Raw genomic sequence first — 18592 nt, 5'->3', positions numbered from 1 at the left:
TTCCACACATTACGAGAGGCACTGCACCATTAAAACAATGACATGTATTGTACTGTTTTTAATTTCTGTTTGCAACAAATATCTAACGGGTTTTTGATGTGTTTACTTTTATACTAGAGGTTTTTCTTTTAGTCTTCATGTTTGCAAACATGCTCACTTTTTCATACAAAAGAGCTATGCGCTTAATTTTTAAGTGGTTTGTGGGAAAAGGGATGGTGTGACCATGCATCATATGGGATAAAGTACCCTCTTGTGCACATGATAAGGATATTGCAAGTCACCTAAGAGTTCCATAACCTTATAAAGGAACTCATCTTTCAGCCTTATTTCTCTATATGGTTATGGAACTCAGAACTCTACCATCTCCCAAGCCGAAAGTCAAGAATCTGGACATCTGGTTTGATGCCCAGATTAATGCCCTTGCAGGAAAGTGTTTTAGGATGTTGAGATTCTTGAAAAATATCCTCCATTTTCTTCCTGTTTCCGCCCAAACAATTGTAGTTCAGGCTCTATTTATATCCAGATTAGACTACTGTAATGTCCTTTATCTGTGCGTTTCTCAGTCCTGGTTGAACAGGATCCATCGGTTCTGGAATGCTACACCTTGGGCACTGCTCAGACTTCCTAGGTGTGCTTCTATTAGTATCACATTAAGGAAACTACACTGGTTGCGGGTGAAGCAAAGAATTACTGTGAAGGCTCTCTGTTATTGTTAAAAGGCTCTCTCCTCTTAAGGCCTTGCTTACCTACAGTCAATGATCACTGCTTATATCCCAACCAGAAACCTTATATCGGGCATAGCAAAGCAGGCCTCTGTCCCAAAATGGTAAAAAGCCAGAATTGGTGGTAGCACCTTTAGCCAGCCTGCATCAAAATTTTTGAATTCTGTACCCTAGTGTCCCTGGCTAGTCCCCTCTGAAATTGTTTTCAGGACAAAACTGAAAACTTGGCTCTTTAAATCTGGCTAAGACCTACTCAGTTATTTGGTAACACTTTTTCTGAAGTCGGTATCCTAACACGGGGACACTTCGTAAGAAGTATCCATGCGCTCTACAAATCACATTATTATTATAACTCCTCGATGACTTGCAGTATACTTATAATGTTCGGTGTCTATACTTTATCTCTCATAAATTAGGAAGTGTTCCTATTCTTACCACTTGGCACAGAATGTGGATGGGTGAATGCAAGTCACATGCTTTCATTGTCATTCCAGTCCACTTGTTTAGTCTTTTAAGTATGGTATTATAAACGACCCCATCATATCAAGCAGAAAGGTCCCAAATAATCAATGTTGTCTTTTATCTAAACATGTTATTGATATAACTGCTAGGTTGACCTATAGAAAGAGACCTCACAAATACAGGGGGTCATTACAACCCTGGCGGTCTTTGACGGCCAGGGCTGTTTTGACGGAAGCACCGCCAACAGGCTGGTGGTGCTTTCTGGGGCATTGCCGCGGTCACACCGCCGGGACCGGCGGTTTCCTTCCACGTTTGTCCCGGTGGTTTAAATCCCCCAGGGCAGCGCTGCTTGCAGCGCTGCCCAGGGGATTACGAGTCCCCATCCCGCCAGCCTTTTCATGGCGGAAAAGGCTGGCGGAAAGGGGAGTCGCGGGGCCCCTGGGGGCCCCATGCAGTTTTTCACTGTCTGCATAGCAGACAGTGAAAAGCGCGATGGGTGCAACTGCACCCGTTGCACAGCCGCAACACCGCCGGCTCCATTTGGAGCCAGCTCCCGTGTTGCGGCTGAGATCCCCGCTGGGCCGGCGGGCGGAAACGAGGTTTCCGCCCGCCAGCCCAGCGGGGATCTCAAAATAGACCCCGCGGGAGTGTGGCCGCCCGCCAAGGTTGTAATGAGGGCCACAGTAAGTTTTGTGGATCTGCTTTTTACTAAGTGGACCTCCTTCTTTATTGGTTGGTAAATGTGTGTGTATGGGTGATTGGATGGGTAAGTGAATGCTTGAACAAGTTAAGAGGTGGAAGGAAAGGTGAGTACATGGATAGATGGATGAGTGACTGTCCGTGGATTATTAATGAGTGAGTGAGTGTAAGGATGGATGGTAGATTAAAGGTTGAGTGAATTTAGGGATGAATGAGTGATAGAAGAAATGGATGATTAACTGAGTGACATAGTTGATGAAGGCAGACAGGTAACAACAATCATATAGTCTGAGGCCTCAGAGAGGACCAGTAACAAATGGCAAGAATTAGGTCAGCATAATCCTCACACCAGGGTGGGGACTAAGATGACAAAAGTGCCTAAAATGTGTTAAACATAACAACAAATATAACAGTGCATGCATTATGTGGATGTGGGTACCATCGTGTGAACAATGTCCATAATATATCAAGACCTATTACCACCATGCAGGTTTATATTTGTTCCACCCATCTTTAGTGGATATTGAGTTTTTCACGTCGCTCAGTTATATTTAGTGCTCGATGGGTTTAGCACCATCATTAATTACCCAACATGCATGCTCAGATGTGTACTTAGGAAGCTTGAGTGCCGTACTAGATTTGGGCCATCACTAAGACGTGTTGACTGCTTTTCCACATTTCCCACATAACTCACCAGTTGTTAGTGCACATTCAGATTACCTCCATCACTCAGTGATATATTTATCCCACCATCACTCATAAGTCGTTACTGCTTTCCGAAATTTGCAAAATCACTCAGTAATCCTCAATGTAGGCTGAGATTTGGAGAATTCCTCCGTAATAATTATGTGCAATTTTAGATGTCTGATGTGCAGCCTAGGCAGCTTTCAGTGGTGGGTGGCACAGTAGAAGCTGCATCAGGAAGGGGGTAGACTGTTCTCACTAGCACTGGCCCTCTTCTCATGGTTACTTAGGCTTATAGTTGCCTCAAGACCTGGTGTCAGTCACTCAGTCGGTCAGAGCCACCCATTAAAGGGTCTTGGAGCCTAATGGTGGAACATGGAGATGCACAACAAGTAAATTCTGCACCAAGCCGGATGCATTCAAAGACACAGCAAGCGGTCTGCAACAAAGAAATCCAAGGCACTATATGGTATATGGTATCTGCGGCCCAGTAACCAAGCATTCCTTCAGTTTCACCACTACTAGATTGTTTACCTCTATATGATTGGCTGTGAGCACCTGAGTTACCAAAAGCTAGCCATGCTAAATCATTCACAAAGCAGAGGATGTCTTGTAATTGTCACTAATATCGGATTTTTCAGTATATATACTCATTAAAATGGCACAACAGAAAATTAAACAATAAGGACACCCCTTTCTGTACGGACTCCTACAACTTTTGTTCCAATTAAATAGCCGTAGTACAGGAATTTCATATAACCTGACTGACAGTTACAAAACCATATGGCTGTTATACGTGCTGATCAAGATGAATCACGCTCACATTGTATAATGTCCGAGAGACAGTTAAAGCAATCCCTAGCAAAACCTAAAGCTCTCCTTTATAAATGTGACAGAGTTCGTGGAGTGAAATTGAATGTACTTTTTTTTATGTAAACTACAGATCAAGAAGAAAACACTCGAAGTGACTGTCTGGGACTACGATAGATTCTCTTCCAACGACTTCCTTGGAGAAGTAAGTGCCTAACATGTTCTTTTTCTTGTCATAAGAAAATTGAGTGCAGTGTTTTATAACGTTTTCGGGGCTAGTTTGAAAAGCGTAAACGTGAACGTGATTTGTAGATGAATACAGCAACACCTGAATAAGTTACGTGCGTGGAGGGTTAATTATAACTGATTGACATCAAGCAAAAACAGGCAATACTTGATAAAATCTATGTGATGGATACAGTGCATTTTGGACATTTTTCATACTAATACAATATTGGAGTAATAACAAGATGTACTCATTACCAAAGTGGAAGACCATGACATGGTCATGTTTAATCATATCAGTCCTGGCGTTCTTCGGTTGCTAGAGATGCAACATGGTGTGATGTTGTCAAACTGTCATTTTCACCTGTAATTAATTTCAAAGCGTGAGTTGATGAGAAAGTCAGTTCGGACTATGCAAAACTATAGCTTATTAAAAACTAGCAGCACAGTCGCAAAGGAGATCAGAGATTAGATTTGTATCAGAGAGCAGACGATGAGTTTAAATGATCTTGTGAAAGTGACGAATGTCATGAGGATTCCAAAATATATTGCAGCAAAGTTATTGGCTGACGCTTTTTCTCCGGGCCTTGGAACCTGCCTTTCATTGAGCACACATGGAAGCATATGTCTTCAGACTAAGCGCCTGATTTAGATATTGTCGGACTGTTTACTCCGTCTCAGCGGTGACGGATGTCCCGTCCCCTGAAATCCAAATCCCATTGAATACAATGGGATTTAGATTGCAGCTGATGGGACATCGGTTAGCGTTGTGACAGGGTAGCCCGTCTGCCAATATCTAAATCAGGCTGTAAATGCCTGCGAAAGCGACTCTTGCTCGACAAATCTCGCTGCACAGTGGAATGAGCAATAGCCTTAGTCTTTCACTTAATTTAGGGAAAGAAATCAACCCCAAATGCAAGGTCATGTTCAAAGGAGTTAGTCTTACCTCGTTAGTGATGTTCTGTACTTGGATCAGATAAGCAGTCAGCATATCCCACCTGCATTCCCATGTATTCTTGACACATTCAGTAACCTATGCCTTTGATGACCAACCAATAGTAGTTAGATCAGTCATAAGCTCTTATATTGACTCTGTTTATTCCATCTACCCTGGTGCACACAAGTCTATGGTTGTAAGAAATGGGGTATCTGGTTGGCAGTAAGTTTGCATTCTGTCCAAGCAGGGACCCTCACTTTAGTCAGGGCAATGAAGTTACACACTGAAGATAACCCCTGCTCACTCTCTAGGTAGCTTGGCACAAGCAGTCAGACTTATCTCAGAAGCAACGTGTAAAGTATTTGTACCAACACACACAGTAATCCAGTGAAAACACTACAAAATGGACACCACACCAGTTTTGAAAAATAGGTAATATTTATCTAAATCAAACAAGACCAAAATGACAAAAATCCAACATACACAAGTCAAGTTATGAATTTTCAAAAGAATAACAGTCTTACTCCATAGAGAACAATGCAGATGTTGATTTTATGCAAACTACCTGGTTTGCATCAAAAATAAAGCCGTACAGGCGAGAATGCATCGGAAAAGTCAGCAATGCATCAATTCCTTACTCGCAAGTGAAACCATGCGTAGTTTCTTCTCAGGTCAGGTAGGCAATGCGTCGTTTTTCTTCCTCGCAATAGAGCGATGCGTCGATTTCTCAACAGGGCACCTTGGATTTGCGCAAGTTCATGATGACTTTGACGCCCATGGACGATGCATGATAAATCCGGTCGCACATGTTAGAAAACTATGCTGCGTAGGGTTTGCATCGTTATCAGCAGCCACAAGCGGGTGTTGTGTCGTTTCTCCAGCCACAATGTGTCGATCTCCCAGCCGTGATACAGGTTGTGCGTCGATTTCAGTCGTGAAGCAGGTGGCGCGTCGCTTATCATCCGCATTGCAAATGGTGCATCAAAAATGTCCCAGCACGGAGTTCTATACGTAGATTTCAGCTCTTGTTCTCCCAACTTCACCTTTCAAGGCCCCAGGGCAGGATCTCTGCAGAGAGCCCAGGTGCTGGCAGAGGAAGTCTTTGATGGCCCTAAGACTTCAAAACAGGATATTCTTCTTTAAGCAGGAATGCACAACAAAGTCCAGTCTTTGTCCCCTTTCACAGGTAGAAGCAGCAACTGCAGGATAGCCCAACAAAGCACAGTCACAGTCAGGGGCAGCAGTTCTCTTCAGCACTTCTCCTTCACAGAGGTTCCTCTTGGTTCCAGAAGTGATCTAAAATCTGGGCTCCCCTTTCTGCCTTTAAAGTAGGCAAACGCCAAATGAAAGTCTCTGTTGTGCACAAGATCCTACCTTGCCCATGCCAGGCCCCAGACAAACACCAGGGGGTTGGCGACTGCTTTGTTTGAGGGCAGGCACAGGCCATTCAGGTGTAAGTGACCACTTCTCCCTCCACTGTAGCTCAGATCGCTCATCAGGAAAAGCAGCCTGCTCCCCAGCTCCCTTTGTGTCATTGTCTAGAGGAGATTCATAAACAGCCCAACTGTCAGTCTGACCCAGACAGGGAATACACAAACAGGCAGAGTCACAGAATGGTTAAAGCAAGAAAATGCCTACATTCTTAAAGTGTCATTTTCAATCTAACAATCTAAAAACCAACTTTAGCAAAATATGTTTTTTAAAATTGTGAGTTCAGAGACACCAAACCCAGATTTCTATCTGCTCTCAAAGGAATCTGTACTTTAAAAATATGTAAAGGCAGCCCCCATGTTAACCTATGAAAGAGATAGGGCTTGCAGTAGTGAAAAACGAATTTAGCAGTATTTCACTGTTAGGGTATGTAAAACACATCAGTATATTTTCCACCTTTAACGTACACTGCACCCTGCCCATGAGGCTACCTACAGCCTACCTTAGGTGTGCCTTACATGTATAAAAAGGGAATGTTTGGGCCTGGCAAGTGGATACACTTGCCAGGTCGAATTAGCAGTTTAAAACTGCACACACAGACACTGCAGTGGCAGGTCTGCCATGTTTACAGGGCTACTAATGTGGGTGGCAAAACCAGTGCTGCAGGCCCACTAGTAGCATTTGATTTACAGGCCCTGGGCACTCTACTGCACTTTACTAGGGGCGTACTAGTAAATCAAATATGCCAAACATGGAAAAGCCAATTACACATACACTTTACACAGGAGCACTTGCACTTTAGCACTGGTCAGCAGTGGTAAAGTGCAGAGAGTACCAAAAATAGCAAAAACAGAGTCCAGCACACAGTCAAAACATGGGAAACAGAGGCAACAAAGACAGGGGAGATACGCCAAGGATGCCAGGTCTAACAGGTGTCCCCCCCCAGCTGAAAGTGGGCAGAACTACCCTACCTCATGGGAGTTCTTATCACTAAGGTAGAAGAATCTGGACAAACCATCAGCATTGGCGTGTTCTTTTCCAGGATGGTGTTCCACCGTAAAGTTCATTCCCTGTAGGGAAATGGACCGCCTCAGCAGTTTTGGATTCTCACCCCTCATCTGCATTAACCATCTGAGGGTCCTGTGGTTGGTCTGAACCCAGAAGTGAGTCCCAGACAAGTAGGGTCCTGGCTTCTTCAGCGCCCAGACCACAGCAAAAACTTCACGCTCAATTACATTCCACCTACGTTCCCAGGGAAGTAACCTTCTGCTAATGTAGGCTACAGGCTGGTCTAGGCCCTCTTCATTTAGCTGTGATAACACTGCTCCTACACCATGCTCTGAAGCATCAGTCTGCACAACAAATTATTTGGAGAAGTCAGGTGCCTTCAGCATGGGTGCTGTGCCCATGGCTGCCTTCAGGGAATCAAAATCTGTCTGGCACGTCTCAGTCCCTTACTGGGCTGCTTCTTGGAGGTTAACTCAATCAAGGGTGCAAAAATAGTGCCATACCCCTTGACAAACCTCCTATAGTATCCTGTGAGACCTAAAAAGGCTCTCACCTCAGTCTGGTTCTTGGGAGGCTCCCAAGCCAGAATGGTGTCAATCTTTGGCTGTACGAGTGTCACCTGGCCACGCCACACCTGGTGTCCCAAGCACACCACAGTACCCTGCCCTATTTGCCACTTGCTAGCCTTAATAGTGAGGCCTGACTTCTCCCGAGGTGCTGCAAGTGTTCTTACCAAGTGGAGCTGAACACAGCAATGTCATCCAGGTAGGCAGCACTTAAATCATCCAGTCCAGCCAACACCTGGTTGACCAACCTCTGAAAGCTCCCAGAGAGCATCAACCTAAATTGGTAGTGTCCATCTGGGGTGGAAAATGCAGACCTTTTCTTGGCCCCCTCAGTCAGAGCAATCTGCCAACATCCAGACGTTAAGTCAAACATAATTAGATATTTGGCAGCCCCTAACTGATCAATGAGCTCATCAGCTCGGGGAATGGCGTGTGCATCAGTCCCCGGTAATCCACACAGAACCTGAGGCCTGGAGTGGCACCAGGAGCAGCATCGTTTGGGACAAAGACCACAGGGCTGGCCCAAGAGCTACTGTAGAACTGAATTACCCCAAGGGCTAACATTTTGGATATCTCATTCTTTATGTTGGCCCTAACCTTGTCAGTTACTCTGTAAAGCATATGTTTAACAGGAGGACTGTCCCCAGTGTCCACATCATGTGTACACAGATGAGTTACCCCTGGAATCAAGGAAAAGAGAGAGTCAAACTGCCCCAATACTTGGTGATAGTCCCTCTGTTGCTCTCGGGTCAGTGAGGAGGAGAGGTTCACACCCTCCACAGACCTGTCTTTCTCTTTGGCAGACAGGAGTTCAGGAAGAGACTCACTCTCTTCCTCCACCCCATCTTCCATTGCCAAGAGCATTGTTACGTCTGTCCTCTCAAAATGAGGCTTGAGACGGTTGACATGTAGGACACGCAAAGGGTTAGCTTGAGGCGGTTGACATGTAGGACACGCAAAGGGTTCGCTTGAGGCGTATGACATGTAGGACCCTTAAAGGGTTCCTGGGAGTGCGGAAGTTCACCAAGTAGGTGACAACACTCTTGCACTCCACTATTTCAAATGGCCCAGTCCACTTATCTTGGGGAGCCGTAGGTTCCACTGGGGCCATCTCCCAAACCATTAGGCCATGCTAGAACTCAACAAAAGTGGCATTCTTGTCGTACCAGCGCTTCATATCTTCTTGGCTTGCTTCCAGGTTCTCTTGGGCGAACTTTCTGAAGTGCGCTGTCTGGTTCCTAAAAGCCAGCATGTAAGTGAATACATCCTGGAGGGTTACTGGAGGCCTTCTCCAGGCCTTCCCCAACCAGACTCAAAGGTCCCCTGACAGGGTGGCCATACAATAACTCAAAAAGGCTAAATCCAAGCCCCTTTTGAGGCACTTCCCTGTAGGCGAACAGAAGGCATGGCAAGAGGACGTCCCACTTATGCCTCAAGGGCTCTGACAGGCCCATGATCATGCCTTTCAAGGTGCGGTTGAATCTCTCAACCAGACCGTTACTTTGGTGGTGGTAAGGAGTGGTGAACATATATGTCACCCAACACCCTTCCACAGAGACCTCATATAACTTGATATGAAGTTGGTACCCCTATCACATACCACTTCCTTGGGGAACTCAATGTGGCTAAAAACCCCCATCAAAGCACGACCCACCACAGGGGAGGTGATTGACTGCAGATGAATGGTTTGTGGATACTGGGTGGCATGGTCCACCAAGATCAGGATGAACTTGTTGCCCATGGCTGTCTTGGGATCCAGAGGCCCCACATTGTCAATACCGACCCTTTCACAGGGGGGGCTGACCACATGAAAAGGTTGGAGCGGAGCCTTACATTTGCCCCCACTCTTGCCACTTGCCTGACAAGTTTGACAAGACCTTCAGTGTGCACCTGAGTGCCTGTGCATTTGGGGACAGTAAAAGTGGGTGACAAGCCGTTCAAAGGTCTTGTCCTTCCCCAAATGACCAGCTAAAGGCACATCAAGAGCCAGACCCAGTAGGAAGGCTCTGAAGCACTGGGGTACCACCAGCACACGGGCTGACCCAGGCTCAGCAACCTTAGGCTCACTATATAGGAGGCCATCATCCCAGTAGATCAAGTGTGATCCAGGCTCCTTGCCATACACCTGGTCTGCAGCCTGCTACCACAAACCCTCTAGAGTAGGGCATGTTTTCTGTGCCTCACAGAATTCCTCCCAGGTGGACTCCCCTTCCTGCAGCCACTGAGTCAGCTCGGGGACCTCCCCTAATTCAGCCACTTGTTCCCCTGTGGCTCCAGGACTTCCCCTCAGGTTCAGCTTCCTCCTGGACTATGGGATCTTCTGGAGCGCGTTTCCCTGGCCCCCTGCCCTTCCTTCTTCTGGAAGACACCTGGGCCACTTTCTCAGGCTCCAGGGTCTCCTTATCACCCTGACGGGCTGCCATTGACTGGGTGGACACACACAACTACCCAGGCATACCCAGCATCTCCAAGTGAGACCTGTGTTCCACCTCCTTTAAAGGGGAATCCCCCAGTTCAATGCCAAGCAGACAATCTACAGGCATGGTTGGACTCAAAGCTACTCTCAAGGCACCTGAGACCTCTCCCATCCAAAGGGAACCTGCGCCACTCTGCACAGGCACTCTGCGTTGTCTACCGCAACTATTTGGTGAAATACATAAGGATCTATCTGCCCTTCCGACACCAGGTGACTTCTCACTGTAGTCCACTGGCTTCTGTGTCTCTCAGAGCCTCAACCCTCTGTCCATTGATCGTCACCCACTGCTTGTATTTCTTAGTGTTTTCAGACACAAGGGTTCTCTGGACCAGACCATCGCACAGTCCCCTAGTGAGACCAGGGTCATCTCAGCTGGCTCCCACCCACCTGAAAATAACTCCTCCCCAAGCGTTACACTGGCCAAACCCTGTGACTGAACACCAGTGGGTGCCGGTGTCCACTTGGGACATTTGGGGTCCTTCCTCACATGACCCACCTGGTCACATGCATAACATTTGCGGGAACCCCCCTCTGCAGGTTTCCCTTTAGAAAACCAAGGCTTTTCTTCCTCTGGGGGCTGGGAATCCTTACCCTGGGAACTAGGTTGGGGCCCATTAGAGAACTCCCCCTGTTTACCCCTACCCCCCTTATTCTTCTGAGAGGGACCCAGGCCACCCTTGGTGTGGTCTCCCACATGCCTCCTCTGCACCCCGGTGCTCTCTCAATGGCCCACTTCCTGTGCAAGCTTCCTGGGGTCAGTCAGCTTGCTGTCATTTAGGTACTGTTGCAGCTCTGGAAATCAAAGACTATACAAATGCTCCCAAGCAATCAAATTGTACAGCCCCTCAAAAGTTGTTACCTTACTGCCTTTCACCCAACTATCCAGTGACCTGCAAAAACAGTCAACACATTCCAACCATGTTTGGGATTTCTTCTTTTTGTAGGACCTAAACTTGTCCTTATACTGCTCAAGGGTGAGACCATACCTTGTGAGTAGAGCATCCTTCATGATAGAGAAGTGAGCCCCTGAGGATCCCCTAAGGATATCAGATTATCCCTCCCCTCTACCGCAAAGTGCTTCCACAGACCCACCCCCCAATATGCTTCAGGGACTTAGGGCCAGATGTAGCAAAGGTTTTGAACGTCACAAACAGCGAATTTCGCTGTTTGCGACGTGCAAAACCCACATCGCGATGCCCAATTCCCGTTTTGCGAGTCGGCAACCTGGTTACCGACTCGCAAAACAGGACTGCGAGTCACAAATAGGAAGGGGTGTTCCACTTCCTATTTGCGAGTCACAGCACGATGCTGCATTGCTTTGTGACCGCGGTCTCAAAGCAATCGCAGTTACCACCAGTGTAACACTGGTGGTAACCCATTCGCAAAAGGGAAGGGCCTGGAAAACATTTTTTCAGAGCAGGCAGTGGTCCTATGGACCACTGCCTGCTCTGAAAAAATGAAACTGAAACGTTACATTTTTTCATTTTGTAATGCATCTCGTTTTCCTTTAAGGAAAACGGGCTGCATTACAAAAAAAAATGCTTTATTTAAAAGCAGTCACAGCTATGGTGGTCTGCTGACTCCAGCAGGCCACCATCCCTGTGAGTGCTGCGAGTCGCAAGGGGTCGCAAATTGCGACCCAACTCATTAATATTAATGAGGTGGGCCTTTGCGACCCCCTTGCGAGTCGCAGATGGTGTCAGGGACACCATCCTGCATCCTGAATTGCGAGTCGCAATTTGCGAGTCGCAATTCAGGACATACCTACATCTGGCCCTAGATTCATGTGGAGAGCAGACTCATTCCCTTTAAACCACAGATATATGTCATCCTCCCTCCTATAATCCTTCACTTGGTCTTTAGGAATGTGCACCATCCTCTCAGGCTGCACTTTGGTACTGCTGCCACCATCTCTACTAGACTGGTTCCTCTGATCTAGTTCCCTCAAACTAAACTCATGAGCCAGGAGCATTGTCTTCTCTTCTGTGGCCATCCTCCTCTTCTCCATTTCCCTTTCCATTTTCATCCTAAGCTTCTCCAACTCCAACTGGTGAACCCTCTCTGCCTGTCTGTCCTGCAACTCTTCAGGAGTCAGATCCCTGCATGACACACTGCTGCCTCCCCTGGAGACTCTCGCCCAGGCATAACAGGTACATCCACTACACAATTGTGAACACTCTGCACCTCGTCATCCTCCTCTTCTGTGTGTCCCCCAGTCTCCTTGGCTGTCACCCATGCCCTCAGTGCCTTTTGCAGCTCCTCCATCCTGGTGGAACTCTTAATGGGACAGGCAAGATCCTTACAGAACTGCTTCAGCTGAGCAACTGTGTAACTTTCCATTTTCCCTAATTCAAAAACAGCTCCAGCTGGTGCATCTCCAGAGTGAGACATGATGGCAAATCAAAAGTGCAAAGTGCCAAGACAGAAAGAAGAGTTCCCGATGAGAAGTACAAGAATCAACGAAAAGATCACCAAACATATGGAAGCAGGGAAAGGCCAAAAAGTGAAAAACAAAACAAGTAGTATGTGGTCACGTAATGGTCAGCACTGAAAAAAGTAGTCTACACTTAATCACTTTATGTCAAGTACAAATGCAAGTCCGGCCTCATCGTTGATCACCAGATTCAGTCTGCATCTATTAGCGTTGATAACTTCTGTCTTAACTTCTATTTAATTTCCCATTTAACGCTTTCCAAGTAGATTATATGGGCTTCGATTAGGGATTGAAGGATTTGGACCAGCCCCCAAAAGTCAATGGGCGCCTGTCTTCCAATCTAACCTTTTCCTTTGGGCACTAGTAAACAACCAGTTTTCTGATGAGTAACTGTAACTCCTGTCTCCACCATGCACAGTCTTGTTATCAATAATGCCATTTCAGATGTTGCAGTGATGTTATCAGTGATGTAAGGACTTGTAATAGTTTAATGTTATGAGTGATGTAATATGTGGGGTAATTACCAGTTAATGGCTATGGCATGAGTCATAGTTACTTTAGAGTAAAAGTCATTGTTAATAGACATTACTATATCTGGTAAATGTCAGTGTTTTTTAGTATCAAATGTTAACGTTAACACTGAAATTTTCACCTAACTATAACTATTAGTTTTTCCAGTGAATTGATAAGATTTTTTTTAAAGTAATGCATCATATTTTTTTGACTTGACTGTTTTTGTGTCTGTATAATTATATGGAGGATATGATACCTAAAGTGTACCCATGTCCTGTAAATATAAAGTTTACCAGTGGAATGCAGAACTCAGTCTGCCATCCACTATAGTGTTAGTGTAAACATGACTGGAGTTCTGCTACCAGTAGCTTGGCTGTGCATGTCTAAACTAGAAATTCAACTTTCAAATTAAACCCTTTTTGACAGGCCTAAACTCTCCTTTGAAATATTTTTAAGTCACTCCTAAGTGTGCCTTAACGCCTATCAAGGCAGAGTACTGAAGAGGACATGTAATAGTTTAATGTTAAACATGTCCTTACAGTGAAAAGGCCCAAAAATCTGTTTTCACTTTTACACGATTACCTATTCTATAGATAAGCCTGAAATACAGTATTTAAATTAGTATTTGCTATCTCTGCTTATGAAACTGCTTCAGAGTTAATTCTTGGACTTCTTAGGATATTATAAACCCAATTGATTGGTAAAGTTGAAACAAATATATCAGAACATGTCATTTAAAAAAGTTTTTTGGCACCTGCCTAGAGCCTCTAGAATCATATTTGTATGACCTTCCAACTGTTAGCTCAGAGCTGAATACCGCCCTTAATGAGATGTAAACTTGTTCCCAGAGCTGAGACAAAGGCCTTGGAGGTATTCTGTTTCTTTCACAGGTTGACCATCTGGGCAGTGCCCAGGAACTGAATTACCTTTAAATGGGCTTTCCTTCTCACAGACATATGCAGCTAACACCTTGACCTTGCCCTTCCTTTGTCCCTATTGCCAGTCAGGCACCCAGCCCAATAGGAGTGGATCTGAGCTGCCCACGTAGCCAGCTTTGAGTGACCACAGAGGAGGGGTTGCTCATTTCCCTGGGTACTCTATGGTAGGTACAGGAGCTCTGCACAGGTGAGTAAAAGTTCTGCCATGGTAGTGGTCAGGAGAGACTGCACTCTGAAGTAAAACAAACAGGATGTGCTGCAAAAGTAGATTGGTACACCCCTGGGAGCTTTTACCCCTTTAATTAGGGAGTGGTCAGGACTTTCCCCCAGCCAAAGGCTTGTACTAAGCATAAATGTGGCACTCACAGTACCCTTCTCAGATCACTTCAGACCTTTGAAAGAACAGAAGAAGACTAAGGGGGTCATTACAACCCTGGCGGACGGTGTTAAAGCGGCGGTAAGACCGCCAACAGGCTGGCGGTCTTTTTTTCAGTATTATGACCATGGCGGTTACCGCCATGGTCATCCGCCGCTTCTCCGTTCCGCCCGCTGGGCTGGAGACCTGGGTCTCCAGCCCGGCGGCCGTCACAATACCGCTGCCTGTATTTTGACCCGGCTTACCGCCGTGGATTTCCAGCGGTAGGAACCGCCATGAAATCCATGGCGGTAAGCACTATCAGTGCCAGGGAATAACTTCCCTGGCACTGATAGGGGTCTCCCCACCCCCAGCCCGACTCCCTCCCCTACACCCCCCACCACCCCTGCCACCCCCCAAAGGTGGCAGGGCCCCCCTCCCCACCCCGACCCCCAACATCACATAACTCACACACACACAACACGCATGCAGGCACCACCAACACACACACGCACACACACCGACATACATGCCTACATCCACACACTCAGTCAGACATGCACACCCATATACAGACATACACGCACACATCCATACAGACATACCTGCACTCATTCCCAAAACACGCAACACACCGCAAGCATACACGCACTCACACACCCCCTCTACATGCACAGACGCACACCCCCATGCACCCACACAACACCCTCCCACCCCCCTCCCCTAACGGACGATCGACTTACCTGTTCCGTTGATCCTCCGGGAGGGGACGGGAGCCAAGGGGGCAGCTCCACCGACACCACACCGCCAACAGAACACCGCCACGGTGAATCACAGGATCTGATTCGCTGGGCGGTGTTCTGTTGGCGTGGCGGTGGAGGTGGAGCAACCTCCACTTCCCCGCCGCCCGCCAGTATGGCTGTTGGCGGCTCTCCGTCGGAAAAAGGACGGAGAGCAGCCAACAGTCATAATACGCCGAGCGGCAAACCGCCACTACTGGCGGTCTTCCGCATGGCGGTCCCTCGGCGGTCTTGTAAAAAGACTGCCGAGGTTGTAATGACCCCCTAAATCTGCTGTCTGTAAGAGCTATGAGGACTGGACCTATTTTCCCTCCTGTAACCAGGGCAAAATAGTTGACCACAAGTGTTATAAGGCTGACCTACTCTTTGGACTACAGAGAAACATCAAGCTTCAAGCGGCCTTGTTCTGAATTCTCAGTAGACTAGTTCCACCTTGCCCTACCTGTACCCGGATGCTTGCCTTTCTTGAGTGAGAATTCACTTTTAACTGCTGTCCCTAAGGTCCTGGGCCCTTGTTTGATGTCATAGTGTACTCCTCCTAAGAAATCCTAAAACCTGGGACTTAAAAATGTTTTGCCAACATGTTATGTCAACTGATGTGTGACCTAACAGGGGCCAACGTGCCAAGCCGATCTGACAAAGGTGTGTTCCTACTGGGCCAAATATTCAGCTTACTCCCTCTACATTCTTCGCAGTAGCACCAATTCTGATTCACCTGGACCTAGTGGAGAAGGTATTTAGCCTTGAGGAGCCCTTTTTGGCTATGGCCTACAGCCTTGCCCTGCTTGAAAATCTGAGCTCCAAAAAGTTACTTAGGGCCTGATTTAGAGTTTGTCAGAGGGAGTTACTCCATCACAAACATGATGGCTATCCAGTCCGACACATTACGATCCCATAATAGCCTCTGGAAATTGTAATACAGCAGATGGGATATCTATCACATTTGTGACAGAGTAACCCGCCAACCAAACTCCATGTCAGGCCCTAAGTCTGAAGGTAGAAATCTTCACCAAGTGAAAGACCTTCCTTGGGCATGAAATTCTAATTTTTCGCACTCTGAGCTATCCAGCTAATATCCACAGCTACACTGAGCCCTCATCTAGTGACTATGGGGGTCATTCTGACTCCCGCCGCCGGCGGTAACCGGACGCCTGGCGGGAGCCGCCGAATGACCGCACCGCGGTAAAATGACCGCAGCGGTCATTCTGAGTTTCCCGCTGGGCTGGCGGGCGACCGCCAGAAGGCCGCCCGCCCGCCCAGCGGGAAACCCCCTTCCACGAGGATGCCGGCTCCGAATGGAGCCGGCGGAGTGCAAAGGGTGCGACGGGTGCAGTTGCACCCGTCGCGATTTTCAGTGTCTACTATGCAGACACTGAAAATCTTTGTGGGGCCCTGTTAGGGGGCCCCACGACACCCGTTCCCGCCAGCAAGGTTCTGGCGGTCAAAACCGCCAGAACCAGGTTGGCGGGAAGGGGGTCGGAATCCCCATGGCGGCGCTGCCTGCAGCGCCGCCATGGAGGATTCCTCAGGCCAGGGGAAAACCGGCAGGAAACCACCGGTTTCCCTTTTCTGACCGCGGCTTTACCGCCGCGGTCAGAATTGGCCTGGATGCACCGCCAGCCTGTTGGCGGTGCATCCGCGGACCCCGGCCCTGGCGGTCTATGACCGCCAGGGTCGGAATGACCCCCTATGTGATGATGTAGAGCCCTCTTCGCCCACAGCCTGCTTTGACTTCCATTCCAGAGACTAAGGGGGTCATTCTGACTCCCGCCGGCCGTGGTATCCGCAGGGCCGGCTGGAGCCGCCAGAATACTGCTGCGCGGTCAAAAGACCGCCGCGGGTATTCTGGGTTTCTCGCTGGGCTGGTGGGCGACCGCCAGAAGGCCGCCCGCCAGCCCAGCGGAAAACACCCTTCCATGAGGATGCCGGCTCCGAATGGAGCCGGCGGAGTGGAAGGGGTGCGACGGGTGCAGTTGCACCCATCGTGATTTTCAGTGTCTGCATGGCAGGCACTGAAAATCATGGTGGGGCCCTCTTACGGGGGCCCCTGCAGTGCCCATGCCATTGGCATGGGCACTGCAGGGGCCCCCAAGGGCCCCACGACACCCCATACCGCCATCCTGTTCCTGGCGGCCAAAGCCGCCAGGAACTGGATGGCGGTATGGGGGTCGGAATCCCCATGGCGGTGCAGCAAGCTGCGCCGCCATGGAGGATTCCCCAGGGCAGCGGAAAACCGGTACACCGCCGGTTTTCCGTTTCTGACCGCGGCTGTACCGCTGCGGTCAGAATGCCCTTGGGAGCACCGCCTAAGTCCTCAGGTAATACTTTTCCACTAGACAATCCTGGTCTCTGGATATGACCCACACTCCATTGCGGTCAGCTTTAAATCTTACTCTTGCCCCAGTCAAGCACAACTAGATAACCACAATTGAAGCTTATTGCTTTTTGGCACTAATTTGAACCTGAAACCTTAAAAATTCCTATCTTATTTTCTACTTATTGGATTTTTGTAATTTGTGGTGGTATGCATGCCTGCATCTTTACCCGAGCTATCAGGGATTTGAACTAGTGACTTTGGTGGTTCACCCTGACGAGAACTGTGGTTATTATTGTTTGTGGTGGGAACTTGCCCAACTCAAGTAATACCCCCAATTCCAAATAGCCAAATGAAAACGAAATGTCCATAAGATTGATTCAGTGAAGCTGTTCAGATATCCACTTAGAATGGAATTTCTTGTTGATTCATTTTAACAGGAGAATGAACATAGTTGAAGCTACACCTCTGATTAGTGGCATTGAACGTTTACAAAGGATGCAGAATTAGAGTTATTAAAGTAAAATGGGGAACAAAACAACAATAGGAGAGAAGCCTCACAGTGCCTTGAACACTCTTCTCACCCTACCTTGTTTTGAAATGACACTCATCTGCTCCCTACACTCATTTTTCTCCATTTATACTTTTTTAATCAGAAGTTGCCATGTTTAGTGTCCCTAATGAAAAAAGAATGAAACATTCCCTTGTCAGTTAGAATGACTGTGCTTTTAATTTAAAAACAAACCACAAAAACTCCATTCCAAGTTGACCAACACATTTTTTATTATTGTTCTTAAGTCTTAATTTTTCCACCATTAGCCTACTTGCATCTGTCTGTCTGCCTAACCCCATTCTATATAGCTACTGACATCCGTCGCAGTAGACATTACGAAAGGGCCACCCAGCCAGTTACTGCTGCTTCTGGTGCATACTTCTAATTGGAGATTCCCCACCTTTACAATATCCCCAGGCACCATAGTGGCTTTGGAGAATTGTTTCAGCAGTACTTACACATGTTGATAGGTCTTTCTGTGCAGCTCGGTGCTGGCTCCATACCTCCCTGGATTAGATGGAGCAGTGTTAACTATAGGCACCACTCGAGTATGCAGACATTATTTCCTTTCTATCCATGCCTTTTTGTCGTGAATCTGTAGCTCCACTCTCAAGTTTGTTGGTCTTCAGATGGTCTTCTGACCAATGTGCCCTAATGTAATTGAA

General features: G+C 47.4%; 1 protein-coding gene across 8 annotated transcripts in view; it reads left to right on the top strand.

Moving 5' to 3' along the window:
• The window catches only part of PCLO (piccolo presynaptic cytomatrix protein), a 1309308-nt gene that overhangs the window by 1018334 nt on the left and 272382 nt on the right, over positions 1–18592 (top strand). For all 8 annotated transcript variants that reach the window (XM_069228704.1, XM_069228705.1, XM_069228700.1 and 5 more), the window contains one exon: positions 3511–3582. In XM_069228704.1, the coding sequence (XP_069084805.1) occupies positions 3511–3582 (72 nt within the window). The remainder of the gene's footprint in view (positions 1–3510; positions 3583–18592) is intronic.

This window comes from Pleurodeles waltl, chromosome 4_1 (genome assembly GCF_031143425.1).
Source record: "Pleurodeles waltl isolate 20211129_DDA chromosome 4_1, aPleWal1.hap1.20221129, whole genome shotgun sequence".
Classification (NCBI taxonomy): domain Eukaryota; kingdom Metazoa; phylum Chordata; class Amphibia; order Caudata; family Salamandridae; genus Pleurodeles; species Pleurodeles waltl.
This window is presented reverse-complemented; position numbering and strand designations above follow the sequence as displayed.